The sequence below is a fragment of the Giraffa tippelskirchi genome, chromosome 5 (assembly GCF_054371585.1).
Source record: "Giraffa tippelskirchi isolate mGirTip1 chromosome 5, T2T-mGirTip1v1.2.pri, whole genome shotgun sequence".
Lineage (NCBI taxonomy): Eukaryota > Metazoa > Chordata > Mammalia > Artiodactyla > Giraffidae > Giraffa > Giraffa tippelskirchi.
The window spans coordinates 102,356,871-102,374,079 of record NC_137279.1 but is presented as its reverse complement, the minus strand read 5'-3'; the positions used below and the strand labels follow the sequence as shown (position 1 = coordinate 102,374,079).

The 17,209-nt window shown below is 44.8% G+C and overlaps 1 protein-coding gene and 1 long non-coding RNA gene across 2 annotated transcripts in view; one reads left to right on the top strand and one right to left on the bottom strand.

The window, feature by feature from the left end:
* LOC145504771 (uncharacterized) overlaps positions 1-17,209 on the top strand; it is a 375,749-nt gene that overhangs the window by 107,785 nt on the left and 250,755 nt on the right. The gene's annotated exons all lie outside the window — the stretch shown is intronic.
* LOC145504750 (NBPF family member NBPF10-like) overlaps positions 1-17,209 on the bottom strand; it is a 190,939-nt gene that overhangs the window by 104,211 nt on the left and 69,519 nt on the right. Inside the window, exons 45-60 of the mRNA XM_081486057.1 lie at positions 17,054-17,105; positions 15,955-16,169; positions 14,673-14,724; positions 13,855-14,030; positions 12,551-12,602; positions 11,452-11,666; positions 10,170-10,221; positions 9,352-9,527; positions 8,048-8,099; positions 6,949-7,163; positions 5,667-5,718; positions 4,849-5,024; positions 3,545-3,596; positions 2,443-2,657; positions 1,204-1,255; positions 386-561 (exon numbers count right to left, since the gene is read on the bottom strand). Of these exons, the coding sequence (XP_081342183.1) occupies positions 386-561; positions 1,204-1,255; positions 2,443-2,657; positions 3,545-3,596; positions 4,849-5,024; positions 5,667-5,718; positions 6,949-7,163; positions 8,048-8,099; positions 9,352-9,527; positions 10,170-10,221; positions 11,452-11,666; positions 12,551-12,602; positions 13,855-14,030; positions 14,673-14,724; positions 15,955-16,169; positions 17,054-17,105 (1,980 nt within the window). The remainder of the gene's footprint in view (positions 1-385; positions 562-1,203; positions 1,256-2,442; positions 2,658-3,544; positions 3,597-4,848; positions 5,025-5,666; positions 5,719-6,948; positions 7,164-8,047; positions 8,100-9,351; positions 9,528-10,169; positions 10,222-11,451; positions 11,667-12,550; positions 12,603-13,854; positions 14,031-14,672; positions 14,725-15,954; positions 16,170-17,053; positions 17,106-17,209) is intronic.

Here is a 17,209-nt window from a genome sequence, read left to right as displayed (position 1 = left end):
GAAAGGCACAGAAATTCCAGGGACACTTGGGTATGGAGATGGGAGCATTGTGGGCAAGAAGAGACATTGCATTGGAATCAGGAAAAAACAGTCATCTCCGGACACCTGCACACATACAAGTGAGTGAGCGTGTCACACCAGCCTTGAGTCCATGACCTAACTTGGGGCCGGACCCGTAGGCTCCACCTGAATGAAGAAGACAGCATAGCTCCCAGACCCACCTGATGTCTGTACTTAAAACTCTACCACAGAGTCTCATCCAAATCACTGTCTACAGCGCTTCCAACAGGGATGACAAACCTCAGCACCCCAGAGGTGGGGAGTACAGAGCGTACAGAGTCTACCTGGGCATATAGGTGGAGTTCTATCACAAGAAAATACTCACTGCTTACATCCCGAGCGTAAGACACATCCACGTCCTCAGGTGAGAAGATGGCATTGCTCCGATAAGGCCAGAAGGAGTCTGACAGGTCAGGAAGAACTGAGTAAGTCAGGTAGTGTTCATCTAGAGAGTCCTGTGGGACTCCATTCTCTATCATCTGTGGCAGCTGTCTGTTGAACCTGGTGGGGAGGGACGGCAAAAGATTAAGCCAAGACTTATCAGAAACTGTACAGTCCTATCTGGTTTTGATGGAATGTTTGAGTGGTGAAGCCAAGGGTCTGATCCATGACAGGGAGAAAACTCTGTTTTGTGTGTGAGACACAGCGTGGTTTTACAGGGGCAGAAGAGAGAAAAAGCAGTAGGTGCTCAGTGGTCTGACCAAATAACAGGCTGATGAACAGACAGATTTCTCTGTGATGGTACAGTCACGCCTCACATACAGGGACACGGAGTAGTGGCTTTCACACTTCCACTTACATGGCATTGACATTACTATGACACACATGCCAGCATGCTAACACCAAACATATAGCAGATATGCATCTCACTCTAGAAACCACACCTGATAGAAAAATTGAGTGCAAAAAAATCACTCTGACTTAGTTCACCTGGGTCGACTGACTTGGGTTTGAAACTTGACCAGTAAATAAGAAATTGGAAACAATACAAGTACCACAGTGAAAGCAGAGAACATTATGAAAAAGAATAATAGTGGTGGGCAAAACTGACGACACAATATATTCAGCACTTGCTGTTTTTCCCCGGATCAGAGGTCTGCAGAGGTTATCACTGTACAGGAGCCCACAGATATTCAAAATTACCTCGGGGCCACAACCGCTGCTCCTTTCAGGTCATCGTGACCATTCTGGTTTTCTGCAAAGAAATTAACAGAAGAGTTATGTCAGGCAAATGCCTTTCCAAAACGCCCAATCCTGTGCCTATCTTCAGAATGTGGTAACAGGCTATTGAGACAGAAATAATCCAGGAGGCCCTAGAATGAGCCTCAGAAGAAGGCACTGGGTTTCCTTCTTGAGCCATTGGACAAATTTCCTTGAGATGATATGTCATCAGCAGAGTATCCTGATGCCGAGTCTGTGCAAACAGCTAAATATATCCTTTTCCCCACAGTTCCTGGGGAACAACTTAATTATATCCTCAGCCTGCTATAATACTCAGGCTTTTTTCATCTGAAATGTTGTTTATTAATGGGATAAGTGATTTCACACTGAGATTAAATGGGAGTGGAATCCACACACCATCAAGTCAAATGAATCTCAAAGCTGCAAACAGAGGCCATTCATCAGGTTGGGAAGTTCCAGGGCCCTGTCTTCCCTCAGAGCTGCTGCTGCTGCTGCTAAGTCGCTTCAGTCGTGTCCGTCTGTGCGACCTCATAGACGGCAGACCACCAGGATCCCCCGTCGCTGGGATTCTCCAGGCAAGACACTGGAGGGGGTTGCCATTTCCTTCTCAATGCATGAAAGTGAAAAGTGAAAGTGAAGTCGCACAGTCGTGTCCCCATGGACTTCGCGACCCCATGGAGCCTACCAGGCTACTCCATCCATGGGATTTTCCAGGCAAGAGTACTGGAGTGGGTTCCCATTGCCTTTTCCGTTACCTCAGAGAAACATACCAAAAAATGACAGTGCGCATTACCTTCTGCTATCAGAAACTTCGAACAAGATAAGTCAAAGGAAAAGAGAGAGGCTATGGATTGATAGACGTGAACGAAAGTTGTGACATCTCCAAGGAAATAAACAAGACTGCAAAAAGCCTTGGACAGGTGTAGGAACTCAGGGACATTACCCAGAAATGACAATTAAAGCATTTCCTGTGAGATAAGAGGTTCATTCTAAATTAGGAAGCCTTTGTACCTCCTGTGCCACAATTGCTAAGGTTCATGTGAGTCTGGCTGGACCACTTTGGGTAGAGTGGTTTACCCGAGGGACAACCATGACAGGGAACTTAGAAAAGCTCATTCGTAGAATCTCTCATTTTAAATGCAGGGTCTATCAAACGGGATCATTCTCCAAGTGTAGACTAACAGATATATCGAAGACTACCTGGGAGACCAGTCGGAATTTCATCCTCTTCAGCATGAGAGCAACCACAGGCTCCATCCATGGCAGACTCCACATTCTCTTCATCAAATGCAAATTTTCCATCACTGGAAGGCTGGTTGCAGGCAGAACCTTCCTGGAGAGTGGAAGGTACTGAAACACATTCATCTTGGGATTGCTGGAACACCACCTTCTTTTCAACATCCAGCAAGTTCACGCTGTGTCAGATGGAGAAGGGATGACAGAAAATTAAGAGGATTCGACCCCAAGCTATCTGGCTGGTTTTCATGACAGGCATTGAGTTTGCTCACAGAAAGCAAAAGGGCAGTCCCCTTAAGGAGGGAAGTAACGCCTCCTGATGTGGAGTGGAGTGTGGGTGCCATGGGGTGGGAGAGAGACAGCAGGTTCTCTGGGCACTGGGCACACAACCAGCGGTTGAAGGAGGAGATGGAATTTTCCCTACATGCTAACGTCACCACAGCCAGCACACCCGGAAGACAGGGACAGTGGTTCAAAGTTTTTTTCTGCACAGATTGTATTGATCTGGATATCCTGAGTCCAAGTGAACACTGCTTTTAAGAAGTTAAAGAAGTGCTTGAGTTTGGACTGTATGCCATTCAATTTAAAATTTTTTATTGGCACAAATATAGCTTCAAAATCAGTTTTTCAGAGTTGGAGAAAAAGGAGGTATAGAATAGATATTCTGCCTTCAAGAACTATTTGTTTCAACATTTTGTTGTAATATGAATATCGTTCTCTTTTCCTCCCTTGAAATCCAATATTTACCAACATGCTGATGCCAAACCAGTGGAAGACCCATAGGCTCTCACCCTACTTTAACCACTCAGGAGAAAACACACGAATACAGCAACTCCAAGGTTTAGTTATTTGACCAGGGTCAACCCACTGTACATTACTAAACTTGAAGGATTCAAAAACTGAAACGCACAAACTTGTGAAACATAAATAGACAACACTATTAAAGAGATAATTGCTGTTGAATGAATAGATGAAAGAGTTACATAGAGTACTTTCTATTTTTCTCTGGATCTGAGGTCTCCTGCTGTCACCACTGACATTCACAGCCCACAGATCTTCAAATTACCTGGGAAATGAGAGCTCTTGTCCACTCATTTTCTTGTGATCGTTTTCATTGTCTAGTAGGAAATTCAGAGACAGCAGGTCATAAGAAGCAAATCAGATCTCACACATATCTACTCAGGAAACACATATACAACAGGGACCTTAATATTCTAATTGTAAGAACATAATTCTTTGGCAAAGATATTCTAGGACACTTAAGTCATATGAGAATTAGACTGGACTGCTTCCAGACCCATCGAGGAAATTTGCTGCTTGATCTGGTATCTCTCCCAACAGCCTTTGTTCTGAGTCTGTAGAAGCACTTAAAAATGTATTTTCCACAGAGATGCTAGAAAATGAGCTGAGTTATTTTCTAGAATTATTTCTATAGTGCTGCTTGGTCCCATCAGATTATGTGGTTGTTGATGGTTTAGAGGAATTTATACTTGAGACTAGAGTGATGGGTGAATTGTGAAAGCGTTAGCCGCTCAGTGGTGGCGGTCTCTTTGTGACCGCATGGACTATAGCCCACCAGGCTCCTCTCTGTCCATTGAATTCTCCACCCCAGAATACTAGAGTGGGTGCCATTCTCTTGTCCAGAGGATCTTCATGATGCAGGGATTGAACCTGGGTCTCCTGCATTGCGGGCAGATTCTTTACCATCTGAGCCACCAGGGAAGCCCAGTGAAATCTATTAACCTTCAAATCAAAAAGAATCTTTGGTGCTACACAGAAACCATGACCATTTGACGCTAGAGGAACTGCCAGAGCCCAGCCTTACTTCATGGAAACATCCAAGCAAGGCAATGGGACAGTTGTGTCTGTCTTGGGGTCAGATACCATCTTAGCTAAGACCTGCCAACATCGAGAAAAGGGAGACTGGGGCTGAGCGCAGTAAAACACATGATGGAAATCACCTCTCCTTATAAAGAGGCAAGTCTGTCATCACTTCTGGAGAGGCCACGAACATTGACAAAAATTTAACTCATTGCGGGGAACAACACACTGGCTCCAAACGAGTTCTGACAGACACCTCCTGTGGATTTCCAGCTGAGGTGGTTGAGAGTTGTCACAAGCGCTTTGTGTCAAATGCCTGATACTGGGGTCAGGGTGACAGAGACAAGCCCGGAGCCAAAAAATGAATGAGAGCTCCCTGACCCACCTGATGTCTGTACTTAAAACTCTACCACAGAGTCTCATCCAAATCACTGTCTACAGCGCTTCCAACAGGGATGACAAACCTCAGCACCCCAGAGGTGGGGAGGACGAAGCGTACAGAGTCTACATGGGCATATAGGTGGAGTTCTATCACAAGAAAATACTCACTGGTTACATCTCGAGCATAAGACACATCCACGTCCTCAGGTGAGAAGATGGCATTGCTCCGATAAGGCCAGAAGGAGTCTGACAGGTCAGGAAGAACTGAGTAAGTCAGGTAGTGTTCATCTAGAGAGTCCTGTGGGACTCCATTCTCTATCATCTGTGGCAGCTGTCTGTTGAACCTGGTGGGGAGGGACGGCAAAAGATTAAGCCAAGACTTATCAGAAACTGTACAGTCCTATCTGGTTTTGATGGAATGTTTGAGTGGTGAAGCCAAGGGTCTGATCCATGACAGGGAGAAAACTCTGTTTTGTGTGTGAGACACAGCGTGGTTTCACAGGGGCAGAAGAGGGAAAAAGCAGTAGGTGCTCAGTGGTCTGACCAAATAACAGGCTGATGAACAGACAGATTTCTCTGTGATGGTACAGTCACGCCTCACATACAGGGACACGGAGTAGTGGCTTTCACACTTCCACTTACATGGCATTGACATTACTATGACACACATGCCAGCATGCTAACACCAAACATATAGCAGATATGCATCTCACTCTAGAAACCACACCTGATAGAAAAATTGAGTGCAAAAAAATCACTCTGACTTAGTTCACCTGGGTCGACTGACTTGGGTTTGAAACTTGACCAGTAAATAAGAAATTGGAAACAATATAAGTGCCACAGTGAAAGCAGAGAACATTATGAAAAAGAATAATAGTGGTGGGCAAAACTGACGACACAATACATTCAGCACTTTCTGTCTTTCCCCGGATCAGAGGTCTGCAGAGGTTATCACTGTACAGGAGCCCACAGATATTCAAAATTACCTCGGGGCCACAACCGCTGCTCCTTTCAGGTCATCGTGACCATTCTGGTTTTCTGCAAAGAAATTAACAGAAGAGTTATGTCAGGCAAATGCCTTTCCAAAACGCCCAATCCTGTGCCTATCTTCAGAATGTGGTAACAGGCTATTGAGACAGAAATAATCCAGGAGGCCCTAGAATGAGCCTCAGAGGAAGGCACTGGGTTTCCTTCTTGAGCCATTGGACAAATTTCCTTGATATGATATGTCATCGGCAGAGTATCCTGATCCCCAGTCTGTGCAAACAGCTAAATATATCCTTTTCCCCACAGTTCCTGGGGAACAACTTAATTATATCCTCAGCCTGCTATAATACTCAGGCTTTTTTCATCTGAAATGTTGTTTATTAATGGGATAAGTGATTTCACACTGAGATTAAATGGGAGTGGAATCCACACACCATCAAGTCAAATGAATCTCAAAGCTGCAAACAGAGGCCATTCATCAGGTTGGGAAGTTCCAGGGCCCTGTCTTCCCTCAGAGCTGCTGCTGCTGCTGCTAAGTCGCTTCAGTCGTGTCCGTCTGTGCGACCTCATAGACGGCAGACCACCAGGATCCCCCGTCGCTGGGATTCTCCAGGCAAGACACTGGAGGGGGTTGCCATTTCCTTCTCAATGCATGAAAGTGAAAAGTGAAAGTGAAGTCGCACAGTCGTGTCCCCATGGACTTCGCGACCCCATGGAGCCTACCAGGCTACTCCATCCATGGGATTTTCCAGGCAAGAGTACTGGAGTGGGTTCCCATTGCCTTTTCCGTTACCTCAGAGAAACATACCAAAAAATGACAGTGCGCATTACCTTCTGCTATCAGAAACTTCGAACAAGATAAGTCCAAGGAAAAGAGAGAGGCTATGGGTTGATAGACGTGAACGAAAGTCGTGACATCTCCAAAGAAATAAACAAGACTGCAAAAAGCCTTGGACAGGTGTAGGAACGCAGGGACATTACCCAGAAATGACAATTAAAGCATTTCCTGTGAGATAAGAGGTTCATTCAAAATTAGGAAGCCTTTGTACCTCCTGTGCCACAATTGCTAAGGTTCAGGTGAGTCTGGCTGGACCACCTTGGGTAGAGTGGTTTACCCCAGGGACAACCATGACAGGGAACTTAGAAAAGTTCATTCATAGAATGTCTCATTTTAAATGCAACTATAGAGTCTGGTTCAAATCAGGCTTCAGTATGGAAGCATAGGGTCTATCAAACGGGATCATTCTCCCAGAGTAGACTAACAGATATATCGAAGACTACCTGGGAGACCAGTCGAAATTTCATCCTCTTCAGCATGAGAGCAACCACAGGCTCCATCCATGGCAGACTCCACATTCTCTTCATCAAATGCAAATTTTCCATCACTGGAAGGCTGGTTGCAGGCAGAACCTTCCTGGAGAGTGGAAGGTACTGAAACACATTCATCTTGGGATTGCTGGAACACCACCTGCTTTTCAACATCCAGCAAGTTCACGCTGTGTCAGGTGGAGAAGGGATGACAGAAAATTAAGAGGATTCGACCCCAAGCTATCTGGCTGGTTTTCATGACAGGCATTGAGTTTGCTCACAGAAAGCAAAAGGGCAGTCCCCTTAAGGAGGGAAGTAACTCCTCCTGATGTGGAGTGGAGTGTGGGTGCCATGGGGTAGGAGAGAGACAGCAGGTTCTCTGGGCACTGGGCACACAACCAGCGGTTGAAGGAGGAGATGGAATTTTCCCTACATGCTAACGTCACCACCCCCAGCACACACAGAAGGCAGGGACAGTGGTTCAGACTTTTCTGCACAGATTGTATTGATCTGGATATCCTGTGTCCAAGTGAACACGGCTTTTAAGAAGTTAAAGATGTGTTTGAGTTTGGACTCTATTCCATTCAATTTTAAAATATTTCTTGGCACAAATATAGCTTCAAGATCAGTTTTTCAGAGTTGGAGAAAAAGGAGGTATAGACTAGATATTCTGCCTTCAAGAACTATTTTTTTCAATATTTTGTTGTAATATGAATATCGTTCGATTTTCCTCCCTTGAAATCAAATATTTACCAACATGCTGATGCCAAACCAGTGTAAGACCCATAGTCTCTCACCCTACTTTAACCACTCAGGAGAAAACACATGAATACAGGAACTCCCAGGTTTAGTTATTTCACCTGGGACAACTCACTGTACATTACTAAACTTGAAGGATTGAAAAACTGAAACGCACAAACTTGTGAAACATAAATAGACAACACTACTAAAGAGATACTTGCTGCTGCATGAATAGATGAAAGAGTTACATAGAGTACTTTCTATTTTTCTCTGGATCTGAGGTCTCCTGCTGTCACCACTGACATTCACAGCCCACAGATCTTCAAATTACCTGGGAAATGAGAGCTCTTGTCCACTCACTTGCTTGTGATCGTTTTCATTGTCTAGTAGGAAATTCAGAGACAGCAGGTCATGAGAAGCAAATCAGATCTCACACATATCTACTCAGGAAACACATATACAACAGGGACCTTAATATTCTAATTGTAAGAACATAATTCTTTAGCAAAGATATTCTAGGACACTTAAGTCGTATGAGAATTAGACTGGACTGCTTCCAGACCCATCGAGGAAATTTGCTGCTTGATCTGGTATCTCTCCCAACAGCCTTCGTTCTGAGTCTGTAGAAGCACTTAAAAATGTATTTTCCACAGAGATGCTAGAAAATGAGCTGAGTTATTTTCTAGAATTATTTCTATAGTGCTGCTTGGTCCCATCAGACTATGTGGTTGTTGATGGTTTAGAGGAATTTATACTTGAGACTAGAGTGATGGGTGAATTGTGAAAGCGTTAGCCGCTCAGTAGTGGCGGTCTCTTTGTGACCGCATGGACTATAGCCCACCAGGCTCCTCTCTGTCCATTGAATTCTCCACCCAAGAATACTAGAGTGGGTGCCATTCTCTTGTCCAGAGGATCTTCATGATACAGGGATTGAACCTGGGTCTCCTGCATTGCCGTCAGATTCTTTACCATCTGAGCCACCAGGGAAGCCCAGTGAAATCTATTAACCTTCAAATCAAAAAGAATCTTTGGTGCTACACAGAAACCATGACCATTTCAAGCTGGAGGAACTGCCAGAGCCCAGCCTTACTTCATGGAAACATCCAAGCAAGGCAATGGGACAGTTGTGTCTGTCTTGGGGTCAGATACCATCTTAGCTAAGACCTGCCAACATCGAGAAAAGGGAGACTGGGGCTGAGCGCAGTAAAACACATGATGGAAATCACCTCTCCTTATAAAGAGGCAAGTCTGTCATCACTTCTGGAGAGGCCACGAACATTGACAAAAATTTAACTCATTGCGGGGAACAACACACTGGCTCCAAACGAGTTCTGACAGACACCTCCTGTGGATTTCCAGCTGAGGTGGTTGAGAGTTGTCACAAGTGCTTTGTGTCAAATGCCTGATACTGGGGTCAGGGTGACAGAGACAAGCCCGGAGCCAAAAAATGAATGAGAGCTCCCTGACCCACCTGATGTCTGTGCTTAAAAGTCTACCACAGAGTCTCATCCAAATCACTGTCTACAGCGCTTCCAACAGGGATGACAAACCTCAGCACCCCAGAGGTGGGGAGTACGAAGCGTACAGAGTCTACCTGGGCATATAGGTGGAGTTCTATCACAAGAAAATACTCACTGGTTACATCCCGAGCATAAGACACATCCACGTCCTCAGGTGAGAAGATGGCATTGCTCCGATAAGGCCAGAAGGAGTCTGACAGGTCAGGAAGAACTGAGTAAGTCAGGTAGTGTTCATCTAGAGAGTACTGTGGGACTCCATTCTCTATCATCTGTGGCAGCTGTCTGTTGAACCTGGTGGGGAGGGACGGCAAAAGACTAAGCCAAGACTTATCAGAAACTGTACAGTCCTATCTGGTTTTGATGGAATGTTTGAGTGGTGAAGCCAAGGGTCTGATCCATGACAGGGAGAAAACTCTGTTTTGTGTGTGAGACACAGCGTGGTTTTACAGCGGCAGAAGAGAGAAAAAGCAGTAGGTGCTCAGTGGTCTGACCAAATAACAGGCTGATGAACAGACAGATTTCTCTGTGATGGTACAGTCACGCCTCACATACAGGGACACGGAGTAGTGGCTTTCACACTTCCACTTACATGGCATTGACATTACTATAACACACATGCCAGCATGCTAACACCAAACATATAGCAGATATGCATCTCACTCTAGAAACCACACCTGATATAAAAATTGAGTGCAAAAAAATCACTCTGACTTAGTTCACCTGGGTCGACTGACTTGGGTTTGAAACTTGACCAGTAAATAAGAAATTGGAAACAATATAAGTACCACAGTGAAAGCAGAGAACATTATGAAAAAGAATAATAGTGGTGGGCAAAACTGACGACACAATACATTCAGCACTTTCTGTCTTTCCCCGGATCAGAGGACTGCAGAGGTTATCACTGTACAGGAGCCCACAGATATTCAAAATTACCTCGGGGCCACAACCGCTGCTCCTTTCAGGTCATCGTGACCATTCTGGTTTTCTGCAAAGAAATTAACAGAAGAGTTATGTCAGGCAAATGCCTTTCCAAAACGCCCAATCCTGTGCCTATCTTCAGAATGTGGTAACAGGCTATTGAGACAGAAATAATCCAGGAGGCCCTAGAATGAGCCTCAGAAGAAGGCACTGGGTTTCCTTCTTGAGCCGTTGGACAAATTTCCTTGAGATGATATGTCATCGGCAGAGTATCCTGATCCCTAGTCTGTGCAAACAGCTAAATATATCCTTTTCCCCACAGTTCCTGGGGAACAACTTAATTATATCCTCAGCCTGCTATAATACTCAGGCTTTTTTCATCTGAAATGTTGTTTATTAATGGGATAAGTGATTTCACACTGAGATTAAATGGGAGTGGAATCCACACACCATCAAGTCAAATGAATCTCAAAGCTGCAAACAGAGGCCATTCATCAGGTTGGGAAGTTCCAGGGCCCTGTCTTCCCTCAGAGCTGCTGCTGCTGCTGCTAAGTCGCTTCAGTCGTGTCCGTCTGTGCGACCTCATAGACGGCAGACCACCAGGATCCCCCGTCGCTGGGATTCTCCAGGCAAGACACTGGAGGGGGTTGCCATTTCCTTCTCAATGCATGAAAGTGAAAAGTGAAAGAGAAGTCGCACAGTCGTGTCCCCATGGACTTCGCGACCCCATGGAGCCTACCAGGCTACTCCATCCATGGGATTTTCCAGGCAAGAGTACTGGAGTGGGTTCCCATTGCCTTTTCCGTTACCTCAGAGAAACATACCAAAAACTGACAGTGCGCATTACCTTCTGCTATCAGAAACTTCGAACAAGATAAGTCCAAGGAAAAGAGAGAGGCTATGGGTTGATAGACGTGAACGAAAGTCGTGACATCTCCAAAGAAATAAACAAGACTGCAAAAAGCCTTGGACAGGTGTAGGAACGCAGGGACATTACCCAGAAATGACAATTAAAGCATTTCCTGTGAGATAAGAGGTTCATTCAAAATTAGGAAGCCTTTGTACCTCCTGTGCCACAATTGCTAAGGTTCAGGTGAGTCTGGCTGGACCACCTTGGGTAGAGTGGTTTACCCCAGGGACAACCATGACAGGGAACTTAGAAAAGTTCATTCATAGAATGTCTCATTTTAAATGCAACTATAGAGTCTGGTTCAAATCAGGCTTCAGTATGGAAGCATAGGGTCTATCAAACGGGATCATTCTCCCAGAGTAGACTAACAGATATATCGAAGACTACCTGGGAGACCAGTCGAAATTTCATCCTCTTCAGCATGAGAGCAACCACAGGCTCCATCCATGGCAGACTCCACATTCTCTTCATCAAATGCAAATTTTCCATCACTGGAAGGCTGGTTGCAGGCAGAACCTTCCTGGAGAGTGGAAGGTACTGAAACACATTCATCTTGGGATTGCTGGAACACCACCTGCTTTTCAACATCCAGCAAGTTCACGCTGTGTCAGGTGGAGAAGGGATGACAGAAAATTAAGAGGATTCGACCCCAAGCTATCTGGCTGGTTTTCATGACAGGCATTGAGTTTGCTCACAGAAAGCAAAAGGGCAGTCCCCTTAAGGAGGGAAGTAACTCCTCCTGATGTGGAGTGGAGTGTGGGTGCCATGGGGTAGGAGAGAGACAGCAGGTTCTCTGGGCACTGGGCACACAACCAGCGGTTGAAGGAGGAGATGGAATTTTCCCTACATGCTAACGTCACCACCCCCAGCACACACAGAAGGCAGGGACAGTGGTTCAGACTTTTCTGCACAGATTGTATTGATCTGGATATCCTGTGTCCAAGTGAACACAGCTTTTAAGAAGTTAAAGATGTGTTTGAGTTTGGACTCTATTCCATTCAATTTTAAAATATTTCTTGGCACAAATATAGCTTCAAGATCAGTTTTTCAGAGTTGGAGAAAAAGGAGGTATAGACTAGATATTCTGCCTTCAAGAACTATTTTTTTCAATATTTTGTTTTAATATGAATATCGTTCGATTTTCCTCCCTTGAAATCAAATATTTACCAACATGCTGATGCCAAACCAGTGTAAGACCCATAGTCTCTCACCCTACTTTAACCACTCAGGAGAAAACACACGAATACAGGAACTCCCAGGTTTAGTTATTTCACCTGGGACAACTCACTGTACATTACTAAACTTGAAGGATTGAAAAACTGAAACGCACAAACTTGTGAAACATAAATAGACAACACTACTAAAGAGATACTTGCTGCTGCATGAATAGATGAAAGAGTTACATAGAGTACTTTCTATTTTTCTCTGGATCTGAGGTCTCCTGCTGTCACCACTGACATTCACAGCCCACAGATTTTCAAATTACCTGGGAAATGAGAGCTCTTGTCCACTCACTCGCTTGTGATCGTTTTCATTGTCTAGTAGGAAATTCAGAGACAGCAGGTCATGAGAAGCAAATCAGATCTCACACATATCTACTCAGGAAACACATATACAACAGGGACCTTAATATTCTAATTGCAAGAACATAATTCTTTAGCAAAGATATTCTAGGACACTTAAGTCGTATGAGAATTAGACTGGACTGCTTCCAGACCCATCGAGGAAATTTGCTGCTTGATCTGGTATCTCTCCCAACAGCCTTCGTTCTGAGTCTGTAGAAGCACTTAAAAATGTATTTTCCACAGAGATGCTAGAAAATGAGCTGAGTTATTTTCTAGAATTATTTCTATAGTGCTGCTTGGTCCCATCAGACTATGTGGTTGTTGATGGTTTAGAGGAATTCATACTTGAGACTAGAGTGATGGGTGAATTGTGAAAGCGTTAGCCGCTCAGTAGTGGCGGTCTCTTTGTGACCGCATGGACTATAGCCCACCAGGCTCCTCTCTGTCCATTGAATTCTCCACCCAAGAATACTAGAGTGGGTGCCATTCTCTTGTCCAGAGGATCTTCATGATACAGGGATTGAACCTGGGTCTCCTGCATTGCGGGCAGATTCTTTACCATCTGAGCCACCAGGGAAGCCCAGTGAAATCTATTAACCTTCAAATCAAAAAGAATCTTTGGTGCTACACAGAAACCATGACCATTTGAAGCTGGAGGAACTGCCAGAGCCCAGCCTTACTTCATGGAAACATCCAAGCAAGGCAATGGGACAGTTGTGTCTGTCTTGGTGTCAGATACCATCTTAGCTAAGACCTGCCAACATCGAGAAAAGGGAGACTGGGGCTGAGCGCAGTAAAACACATGATGGAAATCACCTCTCCTTATAAAGAGGCAAGTCTGTCATCACTTCTGGAGAGGCCACGAACATTGACAAAAATTTAACTCATTGTGGGGAACAACACACTGGCTCCAAACGAGTTCTGACAGACACCTCCTGTGGATTTCCAGCTGAGGTGGTTGAGAGTTGTCACAAGTGCTTTGTGTCAAATGCCTGATACTGGGGTCAGGGTGACAGAGACAAGCCCGGAGCCAAAAAATGAATGAGAGCTCCCTGACCCACCTGATGTCTGTACTTAAAAGTCTACCACAGAGTCTCATCCAAATCACTGTCTACAGCGCTTCCAACAGGGATGACAAACCTCAGCACCCCAGAGGTGGGGAGTACGAAGCGTACAGAGTCTACCTGGGCATATAGGTGGAGTTCTATCACAAGAAAATACTCACTGGTTACATCTCGAGCATAAGACACATCCACGTCCTCAGGTGAGAAGATGGCATTGCTCCGATAAGGCCAGAAGGAGTCTGACAGGTCAGGAAGAACTGAGTAAGTCAGGTAGTGTTCATCTAGAGAGTCCTGTGGGACTCCATTCTCTATCATCTGTGGCAGCTGTCTGTTGAACCTGGTGGGGAGGGACGGCAAAAGACTAAGCCAAGACTTATCAGAAACTGTACAGTCCTATCTGGTTTTGATGGAATGTTTGAGTGGTGAAGCCAAGGGTCTGATCCATGACAGGGAGAAAACTCTGTTTTGTGTGTGAGACACAGCGTGGTTTTACAGCGGCAGAAGAGAGAAAAAGCAGTAGGTGCTCAGTGGTCTGACCAAATAACAGGCTGATGAACAGACAGATTTCTCTGTGATGGTACAGTCACGCCTCACATACAGGGACACGGAGTAGTGGCTTTCACACTTCCACTTACATGGCATTGACATTACTATGACACACATGCCAGCATGCTAACACCAAACATATAGCAGATATGCATCTCACTCTAGAAACCACACCTGATAGAAAAATTGAGTGCAAAAAAATCACTCTGACTTAGTTCACCTGGGTCGACTGACTTGGGTTTGAAACTTGACCAGTAAATAAGAAATTGGAAACAATATAAGTACCACAGTGAAAGCAGAGAACATTATGAAAAAGAATAATAGTGGTGGGCAAAACTGACGACACAATACATTCAGCACTTTCTGTCTTTCCCCGGATCAGAGGACTGCAGAGGTTATCACTGTACAGGAGCCCACAGATATTCAAAATTACCTCGGGGCCACAACCGCTGCTCCTTTCAGGTCATCGTGACCATTCTGGTTTTCTGCAAAGAAATTAACAGAAGAGTTATGTCAGGCAAATGCCTTTCCAAAACGCCCAATCCTGTGCCTATCTTCAGAATGTGGTAACAGGCTATTGAGACAGAAATAATCCAGGAGGCCCTAGAATGAGCCTCAGAAGAAGGCACTGGGTTTCCTTCTTGAGCCGTTGGACAAATTTCCTTGAGATGATATGTCATCGGCAGAGTATCCTGATCCCTAGTCTGTGCAAACAGCTAAATATATCCTTTTCCCCACAGTTCCTGGGGAACAACTTAATTATATCCTCAGCCTGCTATAATACTCAGGCTTTTTTCATCTGAAATGTTGTTTATTAATGGGATAAGTGATTTCACACTGAGATTAAATGGGAGTGGAATCCACACACCATCAAGTCAAATGAATCTCAAAGCTGCAAACAGAGGCCATTCATCAGGTTGGGAAGTTCCAGGGCCCTGTCTTCCCTCAGAGCTGCTGCTGCTGCTGCTAAGTCGCTTCAGTCGTGTCCGTCTGTGCGACCTCATAGACGGCAGACCACCAGGATCCCCCGTCGCTGGGATTCTCCAGGCAAGACACTGGAGGGGGTTGCCATTTCCTTCTCAATGCATGAAAGTGAAAAGTGAAAGAGAAGTCGCACAGTCGTGTCCCCATGGACTTCGCGACCCCATGGAGCCTACCAGGCTACTCCATCCATGGGATTTTCCAGGCAAGAGTACTGGAGTGGGTTCCCATTGCCTTTTCCGTTACCTCAGAGAAACATACCAAAAACTGACAGTGCGCATTACCTTCTGCTATCAGAAACTTCGAACAAGATAAGTCCAAGGAAAAGAGAGAGGCTATGGGTTGATAGACGTGAACGAAAGTCGTGACATCTCCAAAGAAATAAACAAGACTGCAAAAAGCCTTGGACAGGTGTAGGAACGCAGGGACATTACCCAGAAATGACAATTAAAGCATTTCCTGTGAGATAAGAGGTTCATTCAAAATTAGGAAGCCTTTGTACCTCCTGTGCCACAATTGCTAAGGTTCAGGTGAGTCTGGCTGGACCACCTTGGGTAGAGTGGTTTACCCCAGGGACAACCATGACAGGGAACTTAGAAAAGTTCATTCATAGAATGTCTCATTTTAAATGCAACTATAGAGTCTGGTTCAAATCAGGCTTCAGTATGGAAGCATAGGGTCTATCAAACGGGATCATTCTCCCAGAGTAGACTAACAGATATATCGAAGACTACCTGGGAGACCAGTCGAAATTTCATCCTCTTCAGCATGAGAGCAACCACAGGCTCCATCCATGGCAGACTCCACATTCTCTTCATCAAATGCAAATTTTCCATCACTGGAAGGCTGGTTGCAGGCAGAACCTTCCTGGAGAGTGGAAGGTACTGAAACACATTCATCTTGGGATTGCTGGAACACCACCTGCTTTTCAACATCCAGCAAGTTCACGCTGTGTCAGGTGGAGAAGGGATGACAGAAAATTAAGAGGATTCGACCCCAAGCTATCTGGCTGGTTTTCATGACAGGCATTGAGTTTGCTCACAGAAAGCAAAAGGGCAGTCCCCTTAAGGAGGGAAGTAACTCCTCCTGATGTGGAGTGGAGTGTGGGTGCCATGGGGTAGGAGAGAGACAGCAGGTTCTCTGGGCACTGGGCACACAACCAGCGGTTGAAGGAGGAGATGGAATTTTCCCTACATGCTAACGTCACCACCCCCAGCACACACAGAAGGCAGGGACAGTGGTTCAGACTTTTCTGCACAGATTGTATTGATCTGGATATCCTGTGTCCAAGTGAACACGGCTTTTAAGAAGTTAAAGATGTGTTTGAGTTTGGACTCTATTCCATTCAATTTTAAAATATTTCTTGGCACAAATATAGCTTCAAGATCAGTTTTTCAGAGTTGGAGAAAAAGGAGGTATAGACTAGATATTCTGCCTTCAAGAACTATTTTTTTCAATATTTTGTTGTAATATGAATATCGTTCGATTTTCCTCCCTTGAAATCAAATATTTACCAACATGCTGATGCCAAACCAGTGTAAGACCCATAGTCTCTCACCCTACTTTAACCACTCAGGAGAAAACACATGAATACAGGAACTCCCAGGTTTAGTTATTTCACCTGGGACAACTCACTGTACATTACTAAACTTGAAGGATTGAAAAACTGAAACGCACAAACTTGTGAAACATAAATAGACAACACTACTAAAGAGATACTTGCTGCTGCATGAATAGATGAAAGAGTTACATAGAGTACTTTCTATTTTTCTCTGGATCTGAGGTCTCCTGCTGTCACCACTGACATTCACAGCCCACAGATCTTCAAATTACCTGGGAAATGAGAGCTCTTGTCCACTCACTTGCTTGTGATCGTTTTCATTGTCTAGTAGGAAATTCAGAGACAGCAGGTCATGAGAAGCAAATCAGATCTCACACATATCTACTCAGGAAACACATATACAACAGGGACCTTAATATTCTAATTGT